Source organism: Calypte anna, chromosome 22 (assembly GCF_003957555.1).
Source record: "Calypte anna isolate BGI_N300 chromosome 22, bCalAnn1_v1.p, whole genome shotgun sequence".
Lineage (NCBI taxonomy): Eukaryota > Metazoa > Chordata > Aves > Apodiformes > Trochilidae > Calypte > Calypte anna.
In genome coordinates, this window is record NC_044267.1 from 738,299 (window position 1) to 765,703 (window position 27,405).

General features: G+C 60.9%; 1 protein-coding gene across 1 annotated transcript; it reads left to right on the forward strand.

Moving 5' to 3' along the window:
• Window positions 1-963: 963 nt before the first annotated feature.
• On the forward strand, window positions 964-27,024 carry FGFR1 (fibroblast growth factor receptor 1). The gene is given in 19 exon segments (XM_030464013.1): window positions 964-1,024; window positions 7,028-7,216; window positions 14,794-15,057; window positions 15,689-15,772; window positions 15,917-16,092; window positions 16,627-16,750; window positions 18,013-18,203; window positions 20,670-20,814; window positions 22,036-22,232; window positions 22,698-22,843; window positions 22,958-23,079; window positions 23,196-23,306; window positions 23,422-23,612; window positions 23,768-23,890; window positions 24,047-24,117; window positions 24,748-24,885; window positions 25,170-25,275; window positions 25,396-25,411; window positions 25,414-27,024. Coding segments are annotated over 18 exon segments (2,454 nt in total). The 5' UTR covers window positions 964-1,024; window positions 7,028-7,125; the 3' UTR covers window positions 25,572-27,024.
• Window positions 27,025-27,405: the final 381 nt, after the last annotated feature.

Sequence of the window (27,405 nt, forward strand, 5' to 3'; positions counted from 1 at the left end):
TCTCCTGACCCTAGCTTGGCTCGGGTGCTCCACCAACCCCCTGCTCCCCCCAGTCTGGCCGGGCTGAGCCCTGTGCCCACTTTGCTGCACCCCAAGGCACAGCACAGCAATTATCTTTTGGCTTCTGTGGCTTTGCACAAGCACTCGCATGGGGAGTCCCAGTGGCCCTGAGGTGGCCACTGATGGTTTTGGTGGCTGACAAAGCCACACAGGGGAACAGAAGCCAGGGGGGGTTCAGCAGAGTGGCACCATCCCACCTTGAGCTCAGGGGTTTGCTCCTGGCAGGAGGTGCCTGTAGAGTTTTTGGGGTGTTTGTGTTGCAGTGGCCACGTTCCTGCTCCAAACCTCGGTGAAAGTTTGGGAAGGGCAGGGACTGCAGCAGCGGTTCCCTGATGGCTCCTGGGAAAGATTCGGGTCTGGCAACCCCTTACTAACCTGCTCCCAGAAAGAGGGTACCCTGAGGCCTTGCCCTGCGGGGGGGTGCCCAAAGCGCTGCCCTCAGAGGGGGAGCAGTGGGGTAGGGGAGATCCCTTCCCCCCTGCCTACGCCGTGGGCCCGAGGAAGCAGCAGGGCGGGAGGACGCGGTGAGCATCGCGCCACGCACAGAGCCACATCCCGCCTCGGGGGCCACAACAAACGCGGGGGGGACCCCGGGACCTTCAACGGCTGCCGGGGGGCTGGGAACGGGGGGACGGCACAACGGCGACTACAAGCCCCATCAGGCCGCTGAGGAGGAGGAGGAGGGGGAGTGTGTGAGGAAGGCGGGGGAGGAGCCGGGGGGAGGCGGCGGGGCGGTGCGGGAGCGGCTCAGTCCGGCGGCGGCGGGCGCACGGCGGGGACGGGCAGCGGCAGCGGTGGCCGTCGGGGCGGCCGCGCCTCCGGGAGCTGCTCCCGCCGCCACCTCGGGGCCGGCCCCGCCATGGGGCGGCCGCTGTGAGCGCGGCGGCGGCGGGGCTGCGCCTCTCGCCCCGGCCCGGGCTCCCCGCCATTGTTCCCGGCAGCGGCGGCACCGCGCGGGTCTCCGGTGAGTAGCGGCCGACGCGCTCCGGCCGGGCGGCACCGGGACCGGGACCGGGACCCGGGAGAGGGCACTGGGGCATCGCTATGTGCTCCGCGCGGCGTGGGATCGATCTGGGACCTGGGGCTCGGAACCCCCCCGCTCCGGTGCGCCCGTGGCGGGGCGGTTCGACGGCGGCCACGGCCCGTGGGTACCGGGGGGCGGAAAGGAGGGGGCTCCGGTTTGCGGCAGCTGGGGGGTTGCAGATACCGGAGGGGCTCCGGTTTGTGGGCGCTGGGGGTCTGCGAGCACCGGGACCGTCCGGTGTGCGTGTGTCGGGGGTCTCGGTTTGCAGCCCCCCTAGGGAGGCAGGCGAAGGGGTCTCGGTTTGCTGCCGCTCGGCGGTTCTGTAAGGCGGCGGTTCTGAGCCCGTCCTTCGGACCGAGCCCAGTCTTGAAACTCCCCCCGCAGCCCCGGTCCCGACGCGGGCTTGGGACGGAGGCCCCTCCGGTTTGCGGGGGAGCCCGCTCGGGGGCCGGGGGCCGTTTTCGGAGTTGTTGCCTGATCCCTTTTGCCAAAAAGTGCCTGAGCGGGAGCCTCGCGGATTCCAGAAGAAGCTGGAGAAGGAGCTGGGTTCGGGGTTTTTTTGAGGGCTCGAATCCTGGGGTCGTTGCGGTGGTAGACGAGGATAGAGGTGCTCGGAATAACGCGGTCCTGGAGTTTACGTTTCCCTTTGTGTTTGCGAGCTGCCCGCGGGGAGGTGGGGACTCGAGAGCCGCCTTTATCCAAACTCTCTGCGGGACTCTGGGAATCGCCCTGGTTTGGACGTGGCGGAGGCGCGGGGAGCACGGCGATACCCCCGGCTGTGGCACCGGTGGTGGTGTTTTGGGCTGGGTGCCGGGTGGTGGTTTTGGTTGTGGTCTTGGGCCGTTTTTGGAGCCGTGAGCTGCGGTCGCAGCGGGCTGGCCTGGTGCTGGAAGGAGTGGTGTTTGGGTTACAAACTGCCCCGCGATTCCCTTCTCTGCCCGGATTCTTGGGATTCTGCCCCGTGCCCCCAGCGTCACGGCTGCCTGGGGCAGCTCCTTCCCGGCAGTGTTTAAACTTTGGCACAACCGCTTGGGTTAATCAAGCGGAGGGGGCTCGGAGCCTGCCAGCGTCCCAGCCCGAGCGAAATTGGGATTTGCGTTCAGGCGGAGGCGGCGATTTGCTCTGGCTGGAGATCTCTGGGTGCCGACCAGCTGGATGCGGGTGTGCGTGCCGAGGGGTGGGGGTGCGGGGGGCAGCCCCCCTGCCCGGCCCGGGGATGCTGCCGGAGCGCGGCCCCCGCACACCGTGCTGGCCAGCAGCCATTTTCCCCCCTCAAGAGCACTTCCTCCCTTAATCTCTGCAGTGGCTGGCATGCACTGGTGCCTTTTCCTTGTGTTGCTTGGAGGGGATTAAAATAAACAGTGCCTGTCCTGGCGGGGTGAGGGCAGGAGCTGTGTGGTGGGGAAGGAGCATCCCATGGCTCTGGGGGTACGTGTGCTGCAGCAATCTGTCCTTCCCCTCCCTGCAGCTTTCCTTAGGGGAGCTGAATATAGCAGAACCTCCATCCAGCTCCTTCCTGAGCTGGATAACATGCCTCTGTCCCTTCCAAGGGATGGGAGGCTGTGGCTGTGTCCCAGTATCCCTGTCCTGGACCAGTCTGATGCCAGAGCAGTCAGGGGTACCAGGCCAGTGGAGATTTTGGGGTACCAACGGATGCTATGCAAGGCTCAAAATCAAGCCCTCAGGTAGAGATCCTTGAATTTGAGGGTACTCCTTCAGTTTTACTGGGTTTATAGAGATCTGTGGCCTTCCCTCATCCTTTCCCCTGCTGCTGGATGCCCACAGCGTGTGGTGAGCTCAGTGCTGGAGCTTCCCTGAGCTGTAAGGCCTCATGGCAGGCTGCAGCACGCACAGTGGGAAGGGTTAATGCTGGATGTGTGCTGCACAGTTGGATATTTATTTTTCCAAGCCTGCATCTGCTTTAAGCATTAGTTTTTTCCCTATAGTTACATTTGCAGTTGTGTTTGCTTTTTATTTCAACAAATACTTGGTCCCCGACCTGAGCTGCAGCTTGGAGCAAGGAGCACTGGGCAAGGGGAAGGCTTTTCTCTGCATTGCTTACAGGTTTTGCCTCTGGCATCCCCTTCTTCCCCAAGGGCACTCGGAGGGCTGCTTACGTTAACCCTCAGATAAAAACTGAGTGTCTTGTCTTCATTTTGGAGCTGGAGGGCATCTGTGCCAGGCAAGGTCTCCCACTGGCAGCCATCACCTCCCCACCTCCAGGGATTTGTGATCCTGCATGGGGTGCAGCCCACACCTGGGGCTCCTGGAGCCTTGCAGACCTGGGAGCCGAGCTCAGGCTCTTCTCTCTGTAGACTTTGGCCTTGTCCTGTTGTTTTTCTGCCTGCTGCTGCCTTACACGCTGGTGCCTGGTGCACCACAGGCCTGCAGGATGCTCTGACATGGTGGGAGCTGCACGGCCCAGCCCTGCTCCAAGGGGGAGGGGGTGGCTGCACCAGTGGAGGCAAAGCTGGAGCCTTCCAGTCCCAGCCTGAGCAGCTCCTTGCCCTCAGCCTGCTCCCGGGGCTCAGACCGGGGCTCCCCTGCGGGATGGCTCCATCTCCAGGTGCCCCAGCCAGGCAGCAGCCACTGCTTTTGGCACTGTGGATGCATTCCCGGGGATGAGCCACATGACGGGAAGGGGCTTCCCCACTACACTCAGCTCTGAAACGTTCAGCACCGGCTGATGCCCAAGCTGGGAAGGTCACGTTTTGTGCCGTGCGTGTCCCCGGGACAGCTCACGGGTGACTCAGGGCGGGTGGGAGAGGTGAAAGCGCAGCCCCCGGGGGTCCCCGAGGAGTCAGGGTGTACGAGGCTGATGCTCCCCAGCACACAAGGGTGAGGAGAGGGTGTGAGGGCACCCACCCGACACAACCTGTGCCCCGGGGAGGGTGCGCAGGTGGGCGCGGGGCTGTCCCGGTGCTGCTCCGAAATAGCTCAGTGGGTGTAATGGCCGCTGTAATTGTAGCCTCGCAGAAATGTCTCCGAGGGGCACTTGGCCCCGGCCCTTCTCTCTGCTGCCTTTTTTAGTTGTTTGAGTCCAGCCCCGAGCAGTAAATTGCAGCGTGGCGGGGCCGTGGGGAGCAGGGACGGTGCCCGGCGGGAGCTGGAGACCCACCCTGCCCCAGCTGCCTCCTCCCGGGCAAATGGTTTCCTGTTGGGGTTGCTATAAAAGCCGTGCAAACACGGAGAGGAGCCGTGCCGTTGTTTGCACAGGTAGGACCGCACTCCCCACTTCCTCACCTCCTTCCCCAGCCGCGGGGGAGCGGGGGCTGGAGCTGTGGGGGTGCAGGGCTCTCCCTTTTCCGCTGGGGGGGAAGGGTCTGTGCTGCCCCTTCCCTTCAGCACCCACTCCTCCGAACACCAGGATTCCCTCAGGTGCTGCTGAGCCTGCTAGGGAGGTGGCAGGATGTGTCCCTGTGTCGTCCCCCCCCTCAGGAAAGCCCAGGGGGGCTGCTGCCCCCTCCTCTCCTGCCCCGGGAGCCACGCTGGGCTCCTGCCCTCTATCTGCATCTTGGCACGACTCCCTCCTTCTCTCCTTCCCTCCCAGGGACTCTCCCGGGTGCGGGGCAGCTCTCCCTGCGCTGCTGAGTGATCCATCCCTACGCCATGGAAATAATGCTGCTGCCGAGCCCCTGAATCAGCTGGAAGGCGCCTGCTCTGAGGTGTATCTGGAGAGAAGGGCTCTGCTGTGCGCCGAGCCAGCACTGACTCATTTTTCAGGAACTGCCGCTTCTGGAGGCACAGTGCTGCCCGCCCTCCCTCTCCATCCCTCCCTCCCTCTCCATCCCTCCCTCCTCTCGGGAGGCCCACGCAGACGCTCCGCATTAGGGCATGTTCCGGGGAGCATGTGCTGTCGATAAACAAAACTACTTAGAGACAGAAAATAATTTCCAGAAATACCGAGGGCTTTTTTTTTTTTTTTTTTTCTTTTTTTTTTTTTTTGCTTTCCACGAAGAATTCCACCTCCCCCTTCCAAACCCTGAGAAATTGTTAACATTCAATCACTGTTTTAACACGCGCTGCCTGGTGTTTGCTGGGTGCTGCTTTTCCCTTCCCTGCTGCTTGATCCAAATATTTTGGGTCCCAAACCCTCTTGTTCTGGTCAGAGCAAGAGCCAGGGCAGGGAGGAGGCATCTGGAGCCCCCAAACCTGCACTCCAGGTGGGCCTCTTCCTCAGGCTGCAGAAGCTGCTCAGGGGGTCTGAGCTCCCCGGGCAGCCCCTGGTGTTAAACCAGAACCTTCTGGGGCTGGATCTGGCAGCTGCTCAGCCCATCCACAGGGGGAAAAAAGACACTTTAGGAAAAGAGGAGCAAAGGGTCTCTCTCCCTTTCTGGGACAGCAGAGGCCGTGCCTGAGGTGTCCACAGCTCTGATGTCTCAAGTGCGTGGAGAGGATGAGTAGCACCTTATTACTCACTACAATTATTACTCACTGTTTTTAACAGCTCAGACTTTACCCAGACGTCCCATGGCAGAGGGAAGGGCTTGTTCTGGTGGCAGGTTGGGAACAGCTTGGCACGGGGCTCTGGGGGGCACGAGTCGGTCCGGAGAGGAATGGGGAGAGCTCTGGGTGCTCAGCCAGGGCTGTGGGGCACAGAGGAATGGCTGCCCCCCGGGGAGATGCTCTGCCAGAGTCTGGAGGAGGGTTTTTAGGATGGTATCACCCTGTCCACACCCTGGTCCTTGCACTTTTCCTGGAGCATCCGCCGCCAGCCGGATCAGCGCGGCTGTGCCGGGGTTGTGCAATTCCCTGGGCAGGGATCTTGCCAGCGAGCTCTTCAGCAAAGCCCAGTGGGACAATTAAGGATGGCCAGTGTCAGGACCTCCATCCCAGGCTGCTGCCAAGTTGCAGATGTGTCGCGGGGGTGGAGCAGAGGGGTTTGCTCACATCCAGGCTGCTGGGAGCAGTTTGCCAGGGGCGGCTGGGCTTGGGCTTTGGCTCCAGTGTTCCCCTTGAACGTGTTTTGGCAGAGCTCCACGCTCCCAGTGTGGTGGGAAGGAGGGATGAGTGGCCATCCCTGGGGTACCCTAAACCAGGGTCTGGCTCTGTTGGGTCTCCCTCTGCCAGAGCCCTGCTCTGATGCCTCCCTGCCTGGAGCCGTCCCCTGGCATGGGAAGGGGGAAGAGGGACCCAAAGGGACAGGCAGCTGGAGAGCCCAGCGTGAGAGCTGGCAGAGCTGAGAGCAAATTGCAGTGTTGGCCATGGAAGCCGGGGGATTTCTCCCCGAACAGCTCTGAAAACAGCTGTTGGTGGAAAGAGATCTGCACGTGGGAGCAGGGCCAGGGCGCCGGCTAACCCCTTCGGCTTTGGAAAGCCTCTCTATGGGGCAGCTGTGTGCATGCCCTATAGATCCTATAGGGGATGGAGGAGGGTGGGGTTTGCTGCTTCACTGGGGGCACGTGGGGACGTGGACAGTGTCGAGTTTGGGTCTGGAAACACGGGATTTGTCACAGCCAAGTCTTGGGTCAGCTGTGTGCTGGGAGCAGGGTGCTGCCGGTCCCCTGGGGCACCAGGCATCTTGATCTGCTTGGGAGTTCCTCTCTTCAGCACACATGAAGTGCTTGGAGGGGAAGGCAGGAGAGCAGAAATCTCCAGTTCTCTCACTGGCATCTGAACATTTCTCCCACTGTTCTGGGAGATTTTGCTCTGCTCAGTTCTGCTTCGCCAGCATTTTTTGTTGTTTTTTTTTTTTTTAATCTGGACACATCAGCACTTTTATGCAGGAAAATGTAACCCCAGCAGTCAGCCCTGGGTCACATCAGGCTGCAGAGGGGCCCGGGGGGACCTGCCACCACGGCTCTGGGCCATGTCCCTGTCTGAGCTGGATGCTTGAGGAGCGTGGCCACGCACATCCCAGTGCTGTGCAGGGCGGGAGGGACGGGTGGTGGGATGTGGGGGGTCCATCTCCCCCTGCCCTGACTCTGCTTTCCTTATTCACAGCTCGGGGGAGACACACACCCCCTCCCCGTGCCCACCCGGGGTCCCCATGGAGTGGGAGTTGCGGATGGCAGTCGCCGAGCAGTAGCTGCAGCAGTGGGATGTTTACCTGGAGGTGCCTCATCCTTTGGGCTGTGCTGGTCACAGCCGCGCTCTCCGCTGCCCGCCCGGCCCCCACCCTGCCCGACCAAGGTAAGAACAGCAAAGCACGGTGGCTGCTCCCTCCTCCTGAGGGATTTTTGGTGGTAGCATCACTGGTGTCCTTGCAAGGTCCATTTGGGGGCATGGGGACACCCTTAGGAGCTGCTGGTGGGGATGGAGGCATCTGGTGGTCTCAGGTCGATTTGTGCAGGCAGGGGAAGGAGGATGTGTGGTTCCAGCATCACCTGAGGAGCTTTTAAACTGGGAGGAAAACTGTGGCAAACCCCCCAAGTTTGAGGTTTGGAGGATGCAAAGCCCCGGGGGCTTGGTCCCTGGCAGGGGATCAGTGTGTGCCATGTCACTTGCTTCCCTGTGACAACCTGGAGTGTGAGACACATGTGAAGCTTTGGTCCAGCCCTGCTGCCTCTGGTCGGGGCTGATCCAAGCATTTCAAAGCTGTGGCCTTCCCCTGAGTGAGGCAGAGAATGAACAGGCCCAGCACTGCCATGCAGGACTTCTGACTTAACTGCCTTTTGGTTTTAATTACCCAAGAATGTCTGGGCTGTGGGGTACAGCTCCCATTTTAAGGCTCTCTCCCCTTTCCCTCTTCTTCCCACCAAGAGGTTGGTGCTGCTGGCACAGCTTGGTGCTGCGTGGTGCCCTGGTGAGCAGCAGAGCTCCCCGTGCTTCCCAACAGCTCAGAGGTTGGGGCTCAGGGACCTGGGAGACTGCATGTGACACCAGGGACAGCAGGTACCCCGGGTTTGGATACATCCCATGGGGTGGCTGGAGTTGTGCAGGGTCCCTGGGGAGCTGCAGGCTCTGGAGAGGATCCAGGTGGAGCATCACTCCCCAGTGCCATCTCTGAGCTTTTTCCTCCCAGTGTGCTCTCTCCCCTGTGATAAACAAAGCTGTTGGCAGCAGTGAACATTTTTCTCTGGAGATTGCTCTTCCTGGAGGAGCTTCCCTGGTGGCATGTGGGTTAAAGATGGCTCTTGTGTTGCTGGGAGATGCCCCAGCAATGGGGTCTGGGGAAAGCTGTCTGGGTGTTTGGCCCTGATTTAAGCTGAGGTGGCTTTTGGGGTGCTTAGGGAGCTCTGCAGGGCAGGGGGGGTTTGGGGAGCAGCATTGGCAGTGGAGGAGGAGAGGTTGGAGAGGAGGGAGCTGGTTCCTCGCCAGCCTCATGCCAGGGCTAACAATAACCACTGGAAACGTTTCCCGACACGGTTCTCACCAGGGCAGCCCAATTAGTGCCACAGCAGGAGCCCGGCTGGGGCAGAGCCCGGCCCTTGGCTCCGGGGCTGGCTGGTGGGAACAAAATGTTCCCAGCAGGACACGCAGGATGGGAAGAGCCGGCCCTGGGCCAGGACCTGTGGCTGGGGCTGTGCCACTGGCACCTTGCGGGTCACCTGCCAGGGTGGGTTCTGGGTCTGGGCCCACGGGGCATCGTGTCTCCCCCCTGCATCCCCACCCATCCACCAGCATCACCCGCCCTGGCCGGGGACAGTGGTGGCCACGCTCAGATCCACTCCCTGGTGGAGGCAGCAGCTTTCCTGGACTTTGTTGGGGATGTTTATGGGGTTTCAGTTTACTCGGGCTCTGAGGCAGCTAAGCTCCCTTCTCAGGGAGTGAGTAATCCCCCGCACCCGGCCCGCAGCCCCTACCTCGCTGCCAGGAGGGTTTCCAGCTGCCCTCTGCCTCTCCTCGTGGTGTGGGGAGGGGGCTTGGAAACTCAGGCTTTGTCAGGGGCTGGCTCCTGTTGCTCAAAAATCTGCAGCAAATAAAATATTAATGGCCACTCACTGCATTTTATAGTTACCTAAATTTGGAGGAGGTAAAAAAAAAAAAAAAACAACAAACCCTAGTTAAGGGGAAAAAGCCAAAAAATTTCCATGCAGAGCCTCCATCCCTCCCCTCACAAAGCCACTCTTTGTCTTCAGGTTAAATAGAAACCTGCAGAAAGTTGCCGGGGGGATTTTTTTTCCCCCTCTCTCCTTGTCTCCTATTGTCCTTGCTGCTGTTCTGGCATTTCCAGCACTTGGGATCTGCCTCATCCCTGTCTGGGGAGTGCTGGGGGGGCAAAGCAGCTGAGCAGGTTCTTGTGGTGAGGGGGGGGACCTTGGGCAGCTGGGTTTGGGACATGCTGAGCCCAGCCCTGTGCAGGGAACACCTTCCCCATCTGCCCTCTGGAGCAGGGGGGGTGAGAACAAAGCCCAGGGTGCAGCCCCCCACAGGACCCTCAGGTCTCTTTGGGGTAGGGGGCTGCCCTATCTCCTGGGGCCACTGGCTGCCTCCTCCTCCATCTCTCCCCTAAACCCCACTCAGTGCTGGCAAAACCATGGCACAGGAACACTGGGGGCTTCAGTTTGCCCCCTGCCCAGCAGCAGAGATGTTTGGGGCACTTGTAGCCTGGAAAATGGAAAATGCTGTCACCAGGCACAGCATCCCCAGAGGTCGCACAGCAAGGGTCTTTGGCTCATCCCGGGCGGACTGCTGGCCCTTGGCTTTGTCCCCTTCCAGCCGGTGGAGAAGGCATTGTTCCCCTCCCGCCTTTCCCCTCGGATGCTGTCACTCCGGCCCTTAATTGAGGAGGAAAAAAAAAAACCTGAGTCTTTGGGCAGAGCAGGAGCTCTCTGCCGCAGCCTGGGCTGCAGAGCTGCCCCACGGCCAGGGGTATGGGGAGACAGGGGGGTGTCCTTGTGTCTGGGGGCTGCCTGGCTGCTGAACCCCCATGGGCAGCAGCCTGGGGGCTGCTTAGGAGTGATTTAGGGAGGAAAATCGTCTGTGCCGCAGTGAGCCCGGGCCCGGAGAGCCAGAGGTTATTGCAAAAAAAACCAAAACAAACCAACCCAGACACCGGTGTGGATTGAGGGTTGGTTTGTGCCCCCCCCCAAGCTGGGCAGGACCCCCAGTCTGTCCCATGCCAGGGGGCTGAGGCAATAGGGGAGTGTCTGTACCCCGAAACGCTGCCCCCGAGAGCTGCTCCCTGCTGCGGAGCTCTGAGCATGTTCGGGGATGTCCCGAGGGGAAAGAGGGGGGGATTTATTCTGACAGCTTTGCAAGCTACCAACAGGCCTGTTAATTAAATGCTGCTTCATTTGACGTGCGGGTTGGGAAGTGCTGGACTGCCCGGAGCAATACATAAATCCCCCTCTCCCTGCGGGGAAGGCATCCGGAGACCCCGGGGTGGGGAGAAGCAGCTGCCCCCAGGGCTGTCTTGGCCAGGGAGAGCCGTGGGTGCCCTGAGCCCCACAGGAAGAACCATGGGTGCCTTGGACCCCGCAGGAAGAACCTGCGGTCCATTGATCTCCAGACACTTGCCCCCGGCACCTCCTTGCCGCAACCTTTCCAAGGGGCAGCGAGCGGGGCTGTGCGTGTCCCCCCGGAGCAGCCGAGGTGCGGGGATGCTCCTGGGGACCCCCCCCTGGCACAGCCCGGGCTGGGGGGAGGGGAGAGTGCGGCAGGGGGAGGAGGTTTTTAAATAAGAAAGACGCCAATCCCCAGGTCCCGGTAAGCGCTTCCTGTTGGGATTAGCGGGGCTGCCGGGCATGTGTGTGCTTTTTCTTCAGGAAATACCTTCGGAAAGCCCCGCTGGGGTCTCCAGGGCAACCGGCGGCCGCGGCCCCGAGCCCCCCGCCCGCATTGTCCCCGCGCCGCTTTGTTGGCCGCTTTATTGCCGGGCCTCGCCGCGCTGGGGGGGCTGGGGGGCTCCTCCGGGAGGGGCTGTGCGGAGAATGGGGGGGGTGGGGGGGGGTGAAGGTTAATCTGTGCCGCTCCTCGCCCCAGGGCTGTGCCCCGTGTCCCTGTGCCCGGAGGGGGCCATCCCCGGGGAATCGGGTGACAGTTCTATGCACTTGGTGACACTCTCCATCTGGCCGGCGCTCGGCTCCGCTTTCGGTTCCATTTCAAAGCTGGAACAAACTAATAAAACAGCGGCGGCTGCTCCGACCCTTGGAGCGTGCATCTACTTTTCGGGATAGTTGGAAAGCCGAGGCACAACCCCCCCCCCCCCCCCCGGGACCTCGGGGATCCCCACGGGCTCTGAGCACTCCCATCCCCAACACCCCGGGTTGGGACAAGAGCCAGGCCGGGAAGCCGATGCTCCCCCTCCTCCCAAGCCTGGGGAGTTGGAGTTAAAAAGGGACCAGCAGAGAGCTGAGATCTGCCGGACCTAGCCTGCCTTTTGCTGCTTGCTGCGAGAGTTTTGTTTGTTCTCCTCCTTTGCTCAAAGGGGGCCGCAGCCTGGCTGGGGGGGAGGAATCCCACCTCCCCCAGCGCTGGGAGCACCCAAAGCCAGGGCCTGGGGAGCAGAGCCAAGCGTTTGTCTGGCCCATTAAACTGCTGCTAACGTGGCCAGCCCGGGGCTTGGTGGAGCAGCAGCTCTGCCCAGGGGCTGCACCTGGTGCCTGGGGTTAGGTTACAGAAAAGCAGAACATGAGAAAGAGACATTTCAGGCTGATGGAGTCCAGTGATCAAACGGGCTCGCACTAATTAACATACGTGGCGGGCAGGTCGGTAGCGCGGCTCTCCCCTCCGGCTGCTTTTACAGCCGCTGCATTTCCAGGGACATTTGTGTGCATCAGCTGCCAGGAGAGCCGGGCCGTCCCGGTGCCCCCTGAGACATCCTGGTGGCCTTGTCGCTATCTGCCAGCCAGGCTGCCCCCAAGCACCACCGTCCAAGCCCGCTGGCCCGGCCCCTGTCCTGCCCGGAGGGTGAGCGAACCTGGACATGCTCATTAGGCTGTGAATTCCTTTTCAGGCCGTTCCCACCATGCCGAGTTTTCCGCCTTATCCCCGAGTGCCAGAGATGTGCTTTGGGTTACCAAAGGGCAGGGTCCTGCCTTGCCCTCTGCCTCCCCTCTCCCGTCCATCACGCTCGACGCCTCTGCTCCTCCTCGGTCATGCTGTTAATACAAAACAGCCCCTGGCTCCTGGGGGCTGGGGGAAGGGGCTGTTGCCTTTGAAAGGCGATCTGGCCACACGCCTGCAGACCCCCACCCCCCCTCCCATCCCGCCTTCTTGGGCTCTGTGTCCCGAGAGAGCAGTGGCACTTGCACAGGGTGTCCAGGGACTGTTTTCATGGGAAGGGACCTGCCTGAGCCTGGAACACTCCCTCCCCAACCCTGGCATCACTCTGGGATGGCTCCAAGGTTTCCATCCATCCAAATTCCCTCTTTTCCCCCAGGCCACCTCCTCGGTGGCTGGGGAGCAGGGGGGTGGCAGGAGCATCCCTCCCACCCCACCCCAGCATGGGCAGGTTTTCCTGCAAACTTTTCTCTTCAGAGGAGCCTGGGGTGGCCCCTGGGGCAGGCTTGGTGACAGGGTGACCTGTATGAGCCCTGGGACACCATCAGTGTCTTTCTGGCTAGAACTGGTCCTGCACTTGTGTACCCTGGACCTGTGCATTTTTCCACATGTGCCAGCAGCCTGGGGGAGGCAATGGGGACAGCAGGGGACATTTGTAGGTGGCTGGGGTCCTCTGCAGCTCCAGGCACCTTCTGCAGGTTTTTTTGCTTGATAAGGGATGTCTATCAGTGGCGAGGGGGTGGTGGAGGGAGCAAGGTAAGGGCAGATAAGGCTGTGGCTGCAGTGTTTTGTGTTGGTTTGGGTTTTCGTGGCTGTTTTATCGCTCGCTGACCTTGCTCTGTGTGAGGAGGACAGGAGGACGTTGTGTTACCCAGTCCCATGGTGTTCAGGGGCAGGACATCACTGCTGCATTGTGTGTGCTGGAAGATGCCTGTGACTAATCACTTGAAACACAAATCAGAGCTGCTAGAAGTGCCTGTCCTGTGAGGCTGCGAGGGAAAAACAGGGAAAACAGGATTGCAAAACCAAGACCCTTCCCCCCCTGCCTAAGGGACTCCCACCAGTCTTCACCATCCACATTAAAATGCCTTGGATCCTCTTATTGATGGATCTGGAGCCCTGGCCTGTGGTCCTCCAGAAGCTGAGGAATGGGAATTCTGCCCCAGCAGCACCATTTGCCTTCCAGTGCTAAATGAAAGAAGAAGAAAAGACTCTGGAGCTGCTCGTGGATGTTTTTCCCCCATGAAGCTTCTCATCAGCACAAAGGAAAAGTGGCCAGAAAGTGAAGTGCAGGTCCCGATGTGGTACATGGGAGTTTCTGGAGAGCTGAGCTTTCCTTTTTGGCAGTAGGAAGCTGCTGATGGGTTCTGGGAGGAGCTGCTGGTCCCACCCTGCTCCTGGCCAGCCTGTGCTCCCTGCCTGGCTCTGTAGGGATCAGTGCCCCTCCAGCACACCCAGGGGTGCTGTGGGCTTTGCTAATTAGCAGCTATTTTGTGAATTTCCTTGCTCCTCGCTGGGATGGGTCCCCAGGGAGAGCTGTGGCTTTGCTCTTGTCCTCATGGCTGGAGCGTGAACCCTGCAGGTTGTGTGCAGTCCCTGGGGGTCACAGCTCTCACACTGAAGTTGGGATGCTCCCAGACCTGGCTGTGCTGCCTGCTCAGGATTTGTTGGGGTGTTCCAGCCCCAGCTCTGGACACAGAACAGCTGCAATGTGTGGATCATCAGCAGTGCCCCCATGGCACCATCAGCTCCCACCCTCAGCCTCCCTGGAGTTGTCCTGCAGTGGGAACACTCTGCATCCCTCCAGGGTGCTGCTCTGAACCCTGAGAGCATCATCTACAGCAGTGCTCAGGACCCGGAGCTGGGAACACCCTCCCGTGGTGCTCATCCTGCTGAACCTCCCCGGGGCAGGGAGCTGCAACAGCACAAACCCTTCCTGGAGCTGTGAAAATCCGGAGGGATGATTTGAAACCACCAGGACCAGGAGGGCCACTCCCCCACCACCCTGCAGGGCAATGCTTGAGGACAGAGCCAGGCCCGTGCTACCAGGGCCTGGAGAGACAAGATCACGTAGCAGAGGAATGGAGAGAAAGGATCTTTGTGCTGCTGACACAAGTGTGGCCACAGGGAGCAGCTGCAGGGTGGCTGCCAAGGGGGACACTGTGGCTGGCACCTGTTTGTCCAGAGCTCCCTGGGGTGACCTTTCCCAGCGATGCCACTTCTTGCAGCCCCTCACTCCCTTCCCTCCCACTGTCCTGCTGCAGCCCCCTCCTCTCCCTGCCCTTCCTGCCCCCCCAGCTCTCTAACCAGGGCCAGGCTCCTGGTGGCCAGGCTCCACGGGGACCCTGGCCCGCTTTGCTGCAGTGGCAGAGCCAGGGATTTGGGATTCTCCTGTGGGAGAGGCCACATCCTGCCCAAACAGCCAACGCTCTGCCTGAGATGTCCCAAGGTGCCCGTTTCTCCCTCATTTCACAGCCACTGCCTTGGCATGCTCCCTCCGGGCTGAGCAAGAGACCCAGGGGTGGGTGGGAGCTTTCAAACCCTCAGCCACCGAGCTGGGGAGAAGCACTGGGTGCTGCTTGGAGTGCTCGCAGCCTCTGCCTCTGCCTCCCCTTGCTCTGCAGCCCCTGCCCTGGGCAGGCAGTGCTTGGGAGCATCCCAGCAGTGCATGGCTCCTCATTAACCCAGAGCCTTGGTGGCAGCAGCAGCAGCAGCAGCAGCAGCAGCAGCAGCAGCAGCAGCAGCAGCATGGTTTCCTTTGGTCTCTTCTATTTTTTTTTTCTTCTTCCCCTTCCTTTCTCTTCTTCTCCTAACTCCTCCAGTTCTACCCAAAGCAAAAATCGAAGTGGAGTCCTACTCAGCCCACCCCGGGGACCTCCTCCAGCTGCGCTGCCAGCTGAGGGATGACATCCAGAGCATCAACTGGGTGCGTGACGGGGTCCAGCTGGCCGAGAACAACCGCACCCGCATCACGGGGGAGGAGGTAGAGGTCAGGGACGCGGTGCCCGAGGACTCGGGGCTCTATGCCTGCATGACCAACAGCCCCTCGGGAAGCAAGACCACCTACTTCTCCGTGAACGTCTCAGGTTTGTAGCAGCCCTGGGCAGGCAGGGAAGGGGCGGCCCCAGGGCCGGGCTGTGGAGCCAGGAGCAGGATGCCCCGCACGCCTTTGCATGCTGCCCCCCCCACACCTGCACCCACCCCGCGGTGAGTCTGGGGGGGACCTGAGGTTTTTGGGGGTGCCTGGAGGAGTTCCCAGCGTGGTGATGTCCCGGAGGCTGCGGGGCAGGGAGAGGCAGCTGGAGGTTGTTGTCTGTTTGTCTATGTGGGGCTGGGGGTTCACGTGCTGAAGTGAACCCGGGTCCAAGGTTGATGCTGATGGAGCCTGAGGCTGGAGCAGAACCAAGGCTCCAGGTCGAGAGGTGCTGCCGAGGATCAGGGGCAGCTCTGTGCCTGCAGGGTCTCAGAGGGGTTGGTGGCCCCGAGCATGGGGCGAGGAGCCCTACTTGGACACGTGGCAGGGAGCCCGAAATCACCTCTGGGGACAAAGTGCTCCAGTATCCCCTCGGGCTCTCACGGCAGCACCGGGGGGCACGCACGGCGCTCACCCGGGACCCCCGCACCTCCCCACCCAGCACCATCCCCCAGCACCGGCCCACGGGGGAAGGGAAGGGTCCCCCCCACGGACCTTCAGCCGGGCCATCTCTTCTCTTGCAGACGTGCTCCCCTCTGCAGAGGATGATGATGATGAAGATGATTCCTCCTCGGAGGAGAAGGAGGCGGATAACACCAAGCCGAACCGTATGTGTGAGATGGGGCTGCCCCGGGTGCTGCCCTGGCTTTTGGGGGTGTCAGCATTGCCCTGGGGTGCAGAACGGCTGACAAGGGTGGGCGGGGGCTCTGTGGCCAGGGTACCCAAGTGATCCCCCCCATCCTGCTCCCCAGAGGCCATCGCTCCCTACTGGACCTATCCTGAGAAGATGGAGAAGAAGCTCCACGCCGTCCCCGCTGCCAAAACGGTGAAGTTCAAATGTCCCTCGAGTGGGACACCCAACCCCACCCTGCGCTGGCTGAAGAATGGCAAAGAGTTCAAACCCGACCACCGCATCGGGGGCTACAAGGTACCCAGGCTGGGGGGGCTGGGGGGCAGCCCCAGGGCTCAGACTCTGCTCAACTTGAGGGGCTGGAGCTGGAGGGAGCACTCTGGGATGGGGATGGGGAATCAGGAATGGGATCTGCAGCTTCAGAGTTCCATAGGGCAGCTTTCCACCTTTGATGGCCTCCTAGCCTTAGCACCCAGCCCAGCACCCTGCCCTCTCCCTCCAGAGGCACAGTTCGGGTCCAAGCCCTGTGCTGGCCCAGGGAAGTGTCTCCTCGTGGGCAGCAGCAGTGGGGGAACAATGCAGGTCTGTCCCTGCACTCCAGCACTCATCACACTCAGCTCCCAACATCTGCTCCTCCAGTCCAGTTGGCTCCGTGGAGAGGCTGTCCTGGGACAGCTGGGAGCAATTATGGTCCCTCTGTAGGGAAGGGGAAAGGTGACCTCAAAGGGAGATGGATGTTCTGCCTGTAGGGTGGGGGGGGGCTGAGGAGGACCCAGGGCTGGATTTTTTTGTGTTTATGTTTGTGTTTGTGTGTAACCCCCCAACCCCCAGGTCCGGTACGCGACCTGGAGCATCATCATGGACTCAGTGGTGCCCTCTGATAAGGGGAACTACACCTGCATTGTGGAGAACAAGTATGGGAGCATCAACCACACCTACCAGCTGGATGTCGTGGGTGAGGAGCAGGGGGCTGGGAGGGCTCACTCACCCTGGGTCCCCAAACCCTCCTCCCAAGCAGAAACGAGGTGCTACAACACCCTAGAGAGGTGGGAACAGGGTCAGAGCATTCCTGCTGCTGTCTCCCCAGCGTGCACCTTCACAGTGGGTCCTGAAGAAGCAAGGGGAAGGATTCACCTCAACTCGTTCTGATTTGGGGTTTTTTTTGTTGTTGGTTTTTTGGGTATTGTTTAATTGTAGTGGAAATAATTTCATAGACCAGACAGAAACTTTTTCTAATCGCCTTATTAGCCATAATTCCCAGCTGGGAAGGCTGGTCTGAGCAGTTCCACATGTGGAGCTGCTCTAAATGCCAGTAAATGAACCATTAAAAATGTGATTTAATTTGATTACACTGAGCAAACTGAAGGGAACAGTCAGGGGGGTGAACAAAGGGGTTTGTTAATGCTGACTCACCACAGTGGCAGCCTCTTTGTTACCCACCGGGGCCCTGGGTTGGTTTGTTTGACCTCTGACCCCCCCCCAATAGGTACAGATGTCCCCATGTCCCCATGTCCCCATGCCAGGATCTCACCTGTCCCCATCATCCCCACCCCTCCCAACTGCTCTGCCTCTGGGGAAGGGATCCCTGGGGAAGGGGACCCTGAGGAAGGGGTCCCTGGGGAGGGGATCCCTGGGGAAGGGGTCCCTGGGGAAGGGATTCCTGGGGAAGGGGACCCTGGGGAAGGGATCCCTGGGGAAGGGATCCCTGGGGAAGGGGATACTGGGGAAGGGATTCCTGGGGAAGGGGGCCATGGGGAAGGGGACCATGGGGAAGGGATCCCTGGGGAAGAGGACCCTGGAGAAGGGGATCCTGGGGAAGGGGACCCTGGGGAAGGGATCCCTGGGGAAGGGGACCCTGGGGAAGGGATCCCTGGGGAAGGGGACCCTGAAGAAGGGGATCCTGGGGAAGGGGACCCTGGGGAAGGGATCCCTGGGGAAGGGGACCCTGGGGAAGGGGACCCTGGGGAAGGGATCCCTGGGGAAGGGGACCCTGGGGAAGGGGACCCTGGGGAAGGGGATACTGGGGAAAGGATCCCTGGGGAAGAGGACACTGGGGAAGGGGACCATGGGGAAGGGATCCCTGGGGAAGGGGACCCTGGGGAAGGGATCCTGTGGTTCTACTGTGTCCATCAGTGCAATGTGGGGGCTGGAGCAGCTCTCTGGGGAGGGGTTGCTGAGCACCCCAAGCCCCATGCTGAGGTCCCCCGTGTCCTGCAGAGCGGTCCCCACACCGTCCCATCCTGCAGGCAGGGCTGCCTGCCAACAAGACAGTGGCTCTGGGCAGCAACGTGGAGTTTGTCTGCAAGGTCTACAGTGACCCCCAGCCCCACATCCAGTGGCTGAAGCACATCGAGGTCAACGGCAGCAAGATCGGCCCCGACAACCTGCCCTACGTGCAGATCCTGAAGGTACAGCCCGTGCCCCCTCCGTGGGGCAGGAGCAGGGGAAGGGGGTGCAAGAGGAGCCACCCAGGATCAGGGTGTCCCAGCCTGCTCGGGGAGAGAGGTGGGCAAGGGGGGGGGCTGCATGGCCCCTCAGCCACATCCTGCCCTGCAGGCACCCACTGGAGGCTGGGGGGTGGGCTCTGGGGGTGAGCAGGGTGCTGGAGGGGGGATCCCTGCAAGAGCAGCTCCCTCTGGGTGCCCCTGGTGCTGCTTATGGCCAGCAGGAGCAAACACCCCCCTGAGTCCCCCACCCTGGGGTGCACAGCCACCCCCTGTGCCCCTCACCCTGGGGTGCACAGCAACTCCCTGTGTCCCCAACCCTTGGGGTGCAAAGCCACCTCCTGTGCCTCTCACCCTGGGGTGCACAGCCACTCCCTTGTGTCCCCAACCCTGGGGTGTACAACCACCCCCCAAACCCCTCACCCTGGGGTGCACAGCCACCCCTTGTGCCCTTAACGTGGGGTGCACAGCCACCCCTTGTGCCCCTGACTCTGGGGTTCACAGCCACCCCCTGTGTCCCCAACCCTTGGGGTGCACAGCCACCCCCCAAACCCCTCACCCTGGGGTGCACAGCCACCCCTTGTGTCCCCAACCCTGGGGTGCACAGCCACTCCCTGTACCCCTCACCCTGGGGTGCACAGCCACCCCCTGTACCCCTCACCCTGGGGTGTGGGGGGCACCAGACTGACATCCCCAGGACTGTTCCCTGCACCCCATCCCTCCCATCCGGCAGTGGGTGCCAGGGGGGTGTCAGCCCCCCCGCTGCCATTCCTGGGGGGCTGTGGGGTGACTCCCTCTTGTGTGTCTGTTCCAGCACTCGGGGATTAATAGCTCTGATGCGGAGGTGCTGACCCTGTATAATGTGACAGAGGCGGAGAGCGGGGAGTATGTTTGTAAGGTTTCCAATTATATTGGCGAGGCCAACCAGTCTGCCTGGCTGACTGTCACCAGGCCTGGGGACAAAGGTAATGGGCAGGACGCCCGGCGGGTGCTTCCTTGGACCCTCAGTCCCCGGCGGTGGAAAACAAAACTCTGGGCTCTCTGGTTTCTGCTGTTTCTGGTGCAACAAGCCATGGAAAAATACCCAGCAGGGCCGGCGGGGCTCTGTGCTCCCTGTGTGTCCCCGTGTCCCCCCCTCTCTGCTTCCCACCCCTCACACAGACACCAGAGAGGGGGCTGCCTGGGTACCCACGGGCTCTGGCACTGCCCAGCCCAGTGTGTGGCAGGGGACAACGTGCTGCTGTGCCCCATCCTCCTGTCCCCAAGCTCTTGTGCCCATCCTCTTGTCCCCATCCTCCTGTCTGTTCTCCTGTCACCATCCTCTTGTCCACATCATCCTGTTTCTGTCCCCATCGTCCTGTCCCATCCTTCTGCCTCTTCTCCTCTTGACCATCCTCTTGTCTCCATCCTCCTGTCCCCATCCTCCTGTCTCTTCTCCTCTTGACCATTCTCTTGTCCCTATCCTCTTGTCCCCATCCTCCTGTCTGTTCTCCTGTTGCCATCCTCCTGTTGCCATCTTCCTGTCCTCATCTCCTAGTCTCTGTCCAACTGTCCCAATCCTCCTGTCTCTTCTCCTCTTGACCATCCTCTTGTCTCCATCCTTTTGTCCCCATCCTCCTGTCTCTTCTCCTGTCCCCATCCTCTTGTCCACATCCTCCTGTTCCTGTCCCCATCCTCCTGTCTCTTCTCTTGTCCCCATCCTCCTGCCTCTTCTCCTCTTGACCATCCTCCTGTCCCCATCCTCCTGTCTCTTCTCAAGTCCCCATCCTCCTGTCTCTTCTCCTGTCCCCATCCACTTGTCCACATCCTCCTGTTCCTGTCCCCATCCTTCTGTCTCTTCTCCTCTTGTCCCCATCCTCTTGTCCCCATCCTCCTGTTCCTGTCCCCATCCTCTTGTCCACATCCTCCTGTTCCTGTCCCCATCCTCTTGTCCACATCCTCCTGTTCCTGTCCCCATCCTCCTGTCTCTTCTCTTGTCCCCATCCTCCTGTCCACATCCTCCTGTTCCTGTCCCCATCCTTCTGTCTCTTCTCCTCTTGTCCCCATCTCTTGTCCCCATCCTCCTGTTCCTGTCCCCATCCTCTTGTCTCTGCCCTCATGTCCCTCTGTCCCCATCCTCGTGTCCCCCTGTGCCCTACAAGCCATCCAGCCAGCTCTGCCTGGGTTTATTTTTCCATGTGGCCCATTGCCAGCATGCTCCGATGGGCAGGACACTGCGTCTGGTGAAGGGTTTTTATTTAACCAAGGTCTCTGTCGGTCGGCCGGGATGAGTGGTCATCCCGAGGGTCTCTCTAGCAGGTCTGCAGTGGTCTCTGTCTGCTCCCCGGGGGTCTGGCAAATGAGACTGGGCTCTCCCTCCTCTCTGGCCTCCTTCCCAGAAGATCTCATGTCGTTTGCTTCTCCGTTTTTTGCTTCCATTTTTCCCTCTAGACGGCTGGCGTTAACACGACAGACAAAGAAATGGAAGTCCTTCACTTAAGGAATGTCTCATTTGAGGATGCTGGGGAGTATACATGTTTGGCGGGTAATTCTATTGGGATCTCCCATCACTCTGCATGGTTGACAGTTCTCGAAGGTATTTACTCCTCTTCCTCTCCCTTTCCTCCCTTCTTTCCAACGTATGCATCCGGTCCGGGAGAGAGCACATCCCAGCCCCTTCCCCTGAGCCACGGGGCTGCTCCCTGCAGCCAGAGTGGGACAGGGCACCTGTCCCCCTGTCCCCCTGCCCCCCCTCACCCCTTTTGGGGTCTGCCCCCAGCTCTCTCCCTGGCCCAGGCCATGCATACCCAGGAGATTAACCAGGGGCTGCTCTGCTGGAGCAGAAAGGTCCCGTGCCCCAGGGCAGGGCCAGTGCTGCCCGTGCAGGGGGGAACAGGGGGGTCTGGGGGTGCAGGAGGCAGCTCTGTCCCCCTGCCTGGTGGCACGGGACACGTGCTGGGGCTGTGTGTCACTTCTGCTCTGCTGCTGGGGTGGTTGTCCCCATCCCTGTTGATGCTGCTCCTCGGGCATCAACGCCGCAGGGAGCAAAGTCTGATAACCACTGCTGGGAAAGTTTTTGGGGTGCTGTGTGGTGGTGGCTGTCCAGCCAAAAACTTTCCCCGTTATCAGCTGCTGCTTTGTCAGCCGGGTGTGCTCGGAGGTGGGACAGAAATCTTCCTCTTACACCTCTCTCTGAGGCTCTGCTCTTTTTTGGGGGGTCAGAATGGGGGTTGGGGGGACTGCCAGGGCTGCAGCTTCCACCCTGCCAGATTCACCAGGGTTTGTGACTCTGCTGCTCTGGGATGTTCACTGCCACCTCCTCTGCCACCAGCGGCCACCAAAGCGGGGGCTGCCCCACAGCAGGGTGGGGGTGGGACCCTCCTCCCCACAGCTGGGGTCCCAGGGCAGGTCCCTGCTGCTGGGGGTGCTTCTGCCCCAGGTTCTCCCCAGTTGTTGTCAGTAACACCCCGGGCACTGCACCCCACCCTGATCAGGGTGACCCCAGGACCCTAAGAATTAAAAAGGCAGGGGACCCATCCTGAGGGTGTCCTGGGACCCCAATGGGAGACCCCACAGCACCCCAGACGAGGGGACACGGGCACTGTCCCCCTCTTCACACCTCCTTCACGGTTCCCTCCCAGCCTTGGTGCTGCCTGGCTGTGGGGTGGGTGGGCTGTCAGCCCCCCCCCCAAACCTCCAGAGATGCAGAGCAGATCCCTGCCCATCCCAAGGAGGAGCCAGGGGCTCCCCCAGCACCACTCTGCCCCTGGCCCTGGGGGGGCTTGTGGGTGCTAACCCCCCCTTCACACTGACCCAGCTATCGAGGACACCCCAGCCATGATGACGTCCCCTCTCTACCTGGAGATCATCATCTACTGCACCGGAGCCTTCCTCATCTCCTGCATGGTGGTGACTGTCATCATCTACAAGATGAAGAGCACCACCAAGAAAACAGATTTCAACAGCCAGCTGGCCGTGCACAAGCTGGCCAAGAGCATCCCCCTGCGCAGACAGGTAACAGAAAGTAGAGAGGGGGTTTGTTTGTACCTACTGCCCCTCCCGGGGGTCCTGGGGGGCTGCTGGGGGAGGGGAAGATGGGGGCAACCTGGGACCATCTCGCCCTGCTGCATGTGCCACCTTCTCCAGCCTCGTGTGGCACGGGGTGGGGACTGTCTGTGGGCACCTGACTGGGGTGATGAGGAGGAGCTGAAGGGTGCTCAGCAACTTAAATGTTTGAGCAGAAGAGTGTTTTACACAGCGAGCAGCCAGGAGGACTCCCAGGCCCTCTGTTTCATGGGACCAGCATCCTGGAGCTTCATCACAAATTCTCTAGTCCAAATCCAACCTGGAGGCAGCTCTGGGGGCTGTGGGCAGGGTCAGGCTGTGGGCAGGGGCAGGGTGTGAAGGCTCCTGCTCAGCATCTCCTCCTGGCTGCATCCCCCGGGGCTGTGTGAAGGTTGACCCACGGTCCCCCCGCAGGTTTCAGCCGACTCCAGCTCCTCCATGAACTCAGGGGTGATGCTGGTGAGGCCCTCCCGGCTCTCCTCCAGTGGTACCCCCATGCTGGCGGGGGTCTCTGAGTACGAGCTGCCCGAGGACCCACGCTGGGAGCTGCCCCGGGACAGGTGAGGTCCCACACCCCTCGCCCCGGGGATCAGCAGGGTGGTGGCACTGCTGATGGTGACGCCGGTGACCATCCTGTGTCCCCCCCCCAACCCCGGGGTCCCTCCTCCCACCAGGCTGATCCTGGGCAAGCCCCTGGGAGAGGGGTGCTTCGGGCAGGTGGTGCTGGCAGAAGCCATCGGCCTCGACAAGGACAAACCAAACCGTGTGACCAAGGTGGCCGTGAAGATGCTCAAGTGTGAGTGGTGGCAAGAGGTCAAGGTCCCAGCACTGGGACTGGAACTGGGACCAGGACTGGGTGGGTGCAATGCAGAGGGATCCCCCCCCCAACCACTGCTCTCTCCACCACTTCAGCTGATGCCACGGAGAAGGATTTGTCTGACCTCATCTCTGAGATGGAGATGATGAAGATGATCGGCAAGCACAAGAACATCATCAACCTGCTTGGAGCCTGCACACAGGATGGTGAGGACAGCCCAGCAGGGAGGGGGAATCCATCCCCTCTGCCTCTCCTCTGGGCTGGGAGGGGCTGACCCTGCTCCCACGGGGGTCCAACTCCTCACCACCCCTCTCCCCACAGGACCTCTCTACGTGATCGTGGAGTACGCCAGCAAGGGCAACCTGCGGGAGTACCTGCAAGCCCGGAGACCCCCGGGCATGGAGTACTGCTACAACCCCACCCGTGTCCCCGAGGAGCAGCTCTCCTTCAAGGACCTGGTCTCCTGTGCCTACCAGGTGGCTCGGGGCATGGAGTATTTGGCCTCCAAGAAGGTGAGGAGCTCCCGGGGGGCCGTGGTGGGATGGGGACCCCCAGCAGCTGGGCACGGGGTGTGGGGGAGAGGTTGCACCCTTCCCTCCTGACCTGTTTCATGTGGGGAACCATCTGGGAGGTTTGAGGACCACCTGACAGCCCTGTGCTTGCTCAGTGCATCCACAGGGACCTGGCTGCCAGGAATGTCCTGGTGACCGAGGACAACGTGATGAAGATCGCTGACTTCGGTCTGGCCCGTGACATCCACCACATAGATTACTACAAGAAGACAACAAATGTGAGTGGTGGGCGAGGGGCTTCACCTGGGTGAGTGAGGGCAGTGGCACTTTGGTGCTGGTGGTGCCTTGAGGGGGGGAAAAAGGGCTGGGAGGGCCCCCCAGGACCCCCTGCTCCCAGGTGGCACGGAGCTGATTTGGGTTTTCCTGTGCTTCAGGGTCGCCTGCCTGTGAAGTGGATGGCTCCAGAGGCTCTGTTTGACAGGATTTACACCCACCAGAGCGACGTGTGAGTGGTGTCTGTGGGACAGGAGCCCCCTGTGTGGCTTCACCAGCAGTGGGTGGGCTGGGGGGCAATGGGGAGACCCTCCCTCACCTGCTGTGAGCTGAGGAGCACAGCCCTTGGCCAGGATGTCCAGCAGTGCTCTTGCTGCCCACATTCCTGCCCACATCCCTCCTGCATCCCTCCTGCATCCCTCCTGCATCCCTCCTGCATCCCTCTTGCATCCCTGCCTGCATCCCTGCTTGCATCCCTCCTGCATCCCTGCTTGCATCCCTCCTGCATCCCTGCCCACATCCCTGCCTGCATCCCTCCTGCATCCCTGTCTGCATCCCTCCTGCATCCCTCCTGCATCCCTCCTGCATCCCTCCCACATCTCTGCCTGCTCTGAACTGAGGTCCCACTCCCCCCTGCTGCAGCCTTAATTTAATGAAAAGATAATTGGCATCTTCAGACAAAGGGTTTTGAACCCAAATTGTGTTTGGGGCTGGGACTCATTCATCTCGCAGAGCAAGTCGGAGCTGCTCATGCCCATCCCTCCCACCAAAGAGCTCTTGGCTGTCTCCAGAGCTCCGTGCTGGGGGTCTCAGCTCCCCAGAGCTGGTGGCCCAGCCTGTGGCCTGTGTTTGCCCCGGGCAGGTGGTCCTTTGGCGTGCTGCTGTGGGAGATCTTCACTCTGGGTGGCTCTCCCTACCCTGGGGTGCCTGTCGAGGAGCTCTTCAAGCTGCTGAAGGAAGGGCACAGGATGGACAAGCCCAGCAACTGCACCAACGAGCTGTGAGTCAGGTCTTGGGCTGGGGAGGGGGACGCTGGCACCCACCCACCCACCCAGGAGCCATTCCCACTTCCCTCCCTGTGCCCCAAATCGGGGCTGTTGGGTGGGGTGGGGAGGGCAGGCAGGGGGGTTCCCTTCCTTCCATCCCTAAACCCCTGGAACTGCATCTTTGCCATCCGGGGGTCCCATCCTGGTGTTGTTGGCCATTCCTGGGCTCTCCTCTGCTCCCATGGCTGGGGGTCCCCAGCCCCTGGCCACAGGCTCAGCCTCCCCTCTGCCCACCCAGGTACATGATGATGAGGGATTGCTGGCACGCTGTCCCCTCCCAGAGACCAACCTTCAAGCAGCTGGTGGAAGACCTGGACAGGATCGTGGCCATGACCTCCAACCAGGTAGGAGAGGCAGCACCCCCAGGACCCCACCACAACACCCCCTCTGCCTGGGCTGGGTGCTCCCGGGGGTGCCCACCCCCTGTCTGAGCCCCTCCTCAGGGACCATCCTTCCTTCCCAAGGAGTACCTGGATCTCTCCTGCCTCTGGATCAGTATTCCCCCGGCTTCCCAGACACCCGCAGCTCCACCTGCTCCTCGGGGGAGGACTCAGTCTTCTCCCACGACCCCCTCCCCGATGAGCCCTGCCTGCCCAAGCTCCCCCCCCAGCACACCAACGGAGGACTGAAGCGACACTGAGGGTGGCACTGCCAGCAGGGACAGCCCTGCCATGCCCTGCCATGCCGTGCCGTGCCGTGCCAAACCGTGCCGTGCCAGGGATGCTGCCCGAGGAGCAGCCTGGAGGTGCTGAGCCACTGCAGAAAGGGTTCAGAGACACAACCACAGCATCTCACAGCACCAAACCCACCCCCCTAGCCCAGCTTTCTCCCACCACCTTTAGTTGTGAGCTCTCGGCAGCCCAAAGGGTTTATTTTTTTTTTTAAATAACCTCTTTTCCATGAACTCTGTGCTTGAATATCTCCACGTGGTTAAGCCAAAATCCTCTCCCACGGGCAGCACTGGCTGGGGGGAGGCAGCCAACCCTCCCTGGATGTCCCCGAGTCCATGGAGCTGCTGTGGGATGCTCCGGGGCTGGTCCCGTGGCCCAGCAGTGCCAGCACCCGGGGGCTGTGCTGGCCCAAATGGGTCCAGCCCAGCACTGATGGCAGAGGCAGCCAAACACACCAGTGCTAGAGACAGAAGTCCTGTGTACATAGCTAAAAATATGTATAAATATGAATATATATTTACATGTCTTTTTAAAAGGGTTGTTACCAGAGATATACCAGTTTGGTAGTAAGGTACTAGTGGCTGGTAGATATCAGTTGCTATATTAAAAAAAAAAAAAAAAAAAAAAAGAAAAAAAAAAAGTTCATATATTTTGCTACTTTTGCTGTTTTTATTTTATTTTTTTTTTTTTTTAAATTATGTTCTAAACCTATTTCAGTTTAGGTCCCTCAATAAGAATTGCTGCTGCTGCTGCTTCAGTTTTATATGGGGTTGTATTAAACCATAATAATACCGTGTCGATGCCTTTTGGGAATACGTTGTCATTGGGTGCCTGGCCTTGCCCTGCCCCCCCGTGTCCCTGTCACCCCCCCCCCGGGCTTCCCCCCTCTGAGCTCCTGCAGCACCATATTGGTGCTGGGGGGGCTGGGGCTGCCCTGCGTTTTAGGCAGTGCCAGCAAGGGGTGGGAACGGTGCCGTGGGGAGGGGGCTGCTTGGCTCCCGTGGGGCGGCTGGGGTCACACTGGTGCCTCACGGGACCCCCAGGACACCGGAGCGGTTCTGGGTGACACCAGCTCGGTGTCAGCAGCCCCCGCCCCACAGAGCCCCCGCCTCTGGGCGATGCTGCCAGTGCCTTACCGGGAGCTGGGGGAGGGTCCTCTGCTGCCCCCCGGGCTCGGTCCGGAGGAGGTTGTGGTGTCTGGCTGCCCCGTGCCGGGGGGACGGGGGCAATTCCCTGTCCCCTCCACCGGGGAAGGGGCCACCCGTGTCCCCATCCCTCCCTGTCACTGGCCTTGAGACTCCGGAGCCAGGATGCTATTACTTGAAAAGTTTATTTTGCCTTTGTATGGAGAAATATTATTTGTTGTAAACTCTTCTGTAATGAATCTGGAATTCTTGTAATTATTAAAGACTTTAACCGAGACGTTGACAGCTGTGGACCCATCCCCTGTGTGTGTGTGGGGGGGGGAGGGGAGATGTTTGGGCTGTGACAGTGTCAAGAAGTGTCACCTGGTGGGTCCCTACCCCAGGACAACCACCCACCCACACCAGGACCCTGCAGAAGGTGACACTGTCCCCGTGGGCTGGGACAGGCAGCCCCCCCTTTCCCCTTCTCCCTTCTTTTCCTGTCTTTTTTCCCTCTCCCAGGATGGGTCCGGAGCCAGCCCAGCCTGATGGCCCCCAGAACCGCTGCTCTGCATCACCCGAGGAGTGCAGAAGGGACAAAGGTTCTGCTGAAGACCCTCACCCGGGGCATCAGGGGGACAACCTGCACCCCCTGAGCTGCTCAGGTGTGTGGGGCCGG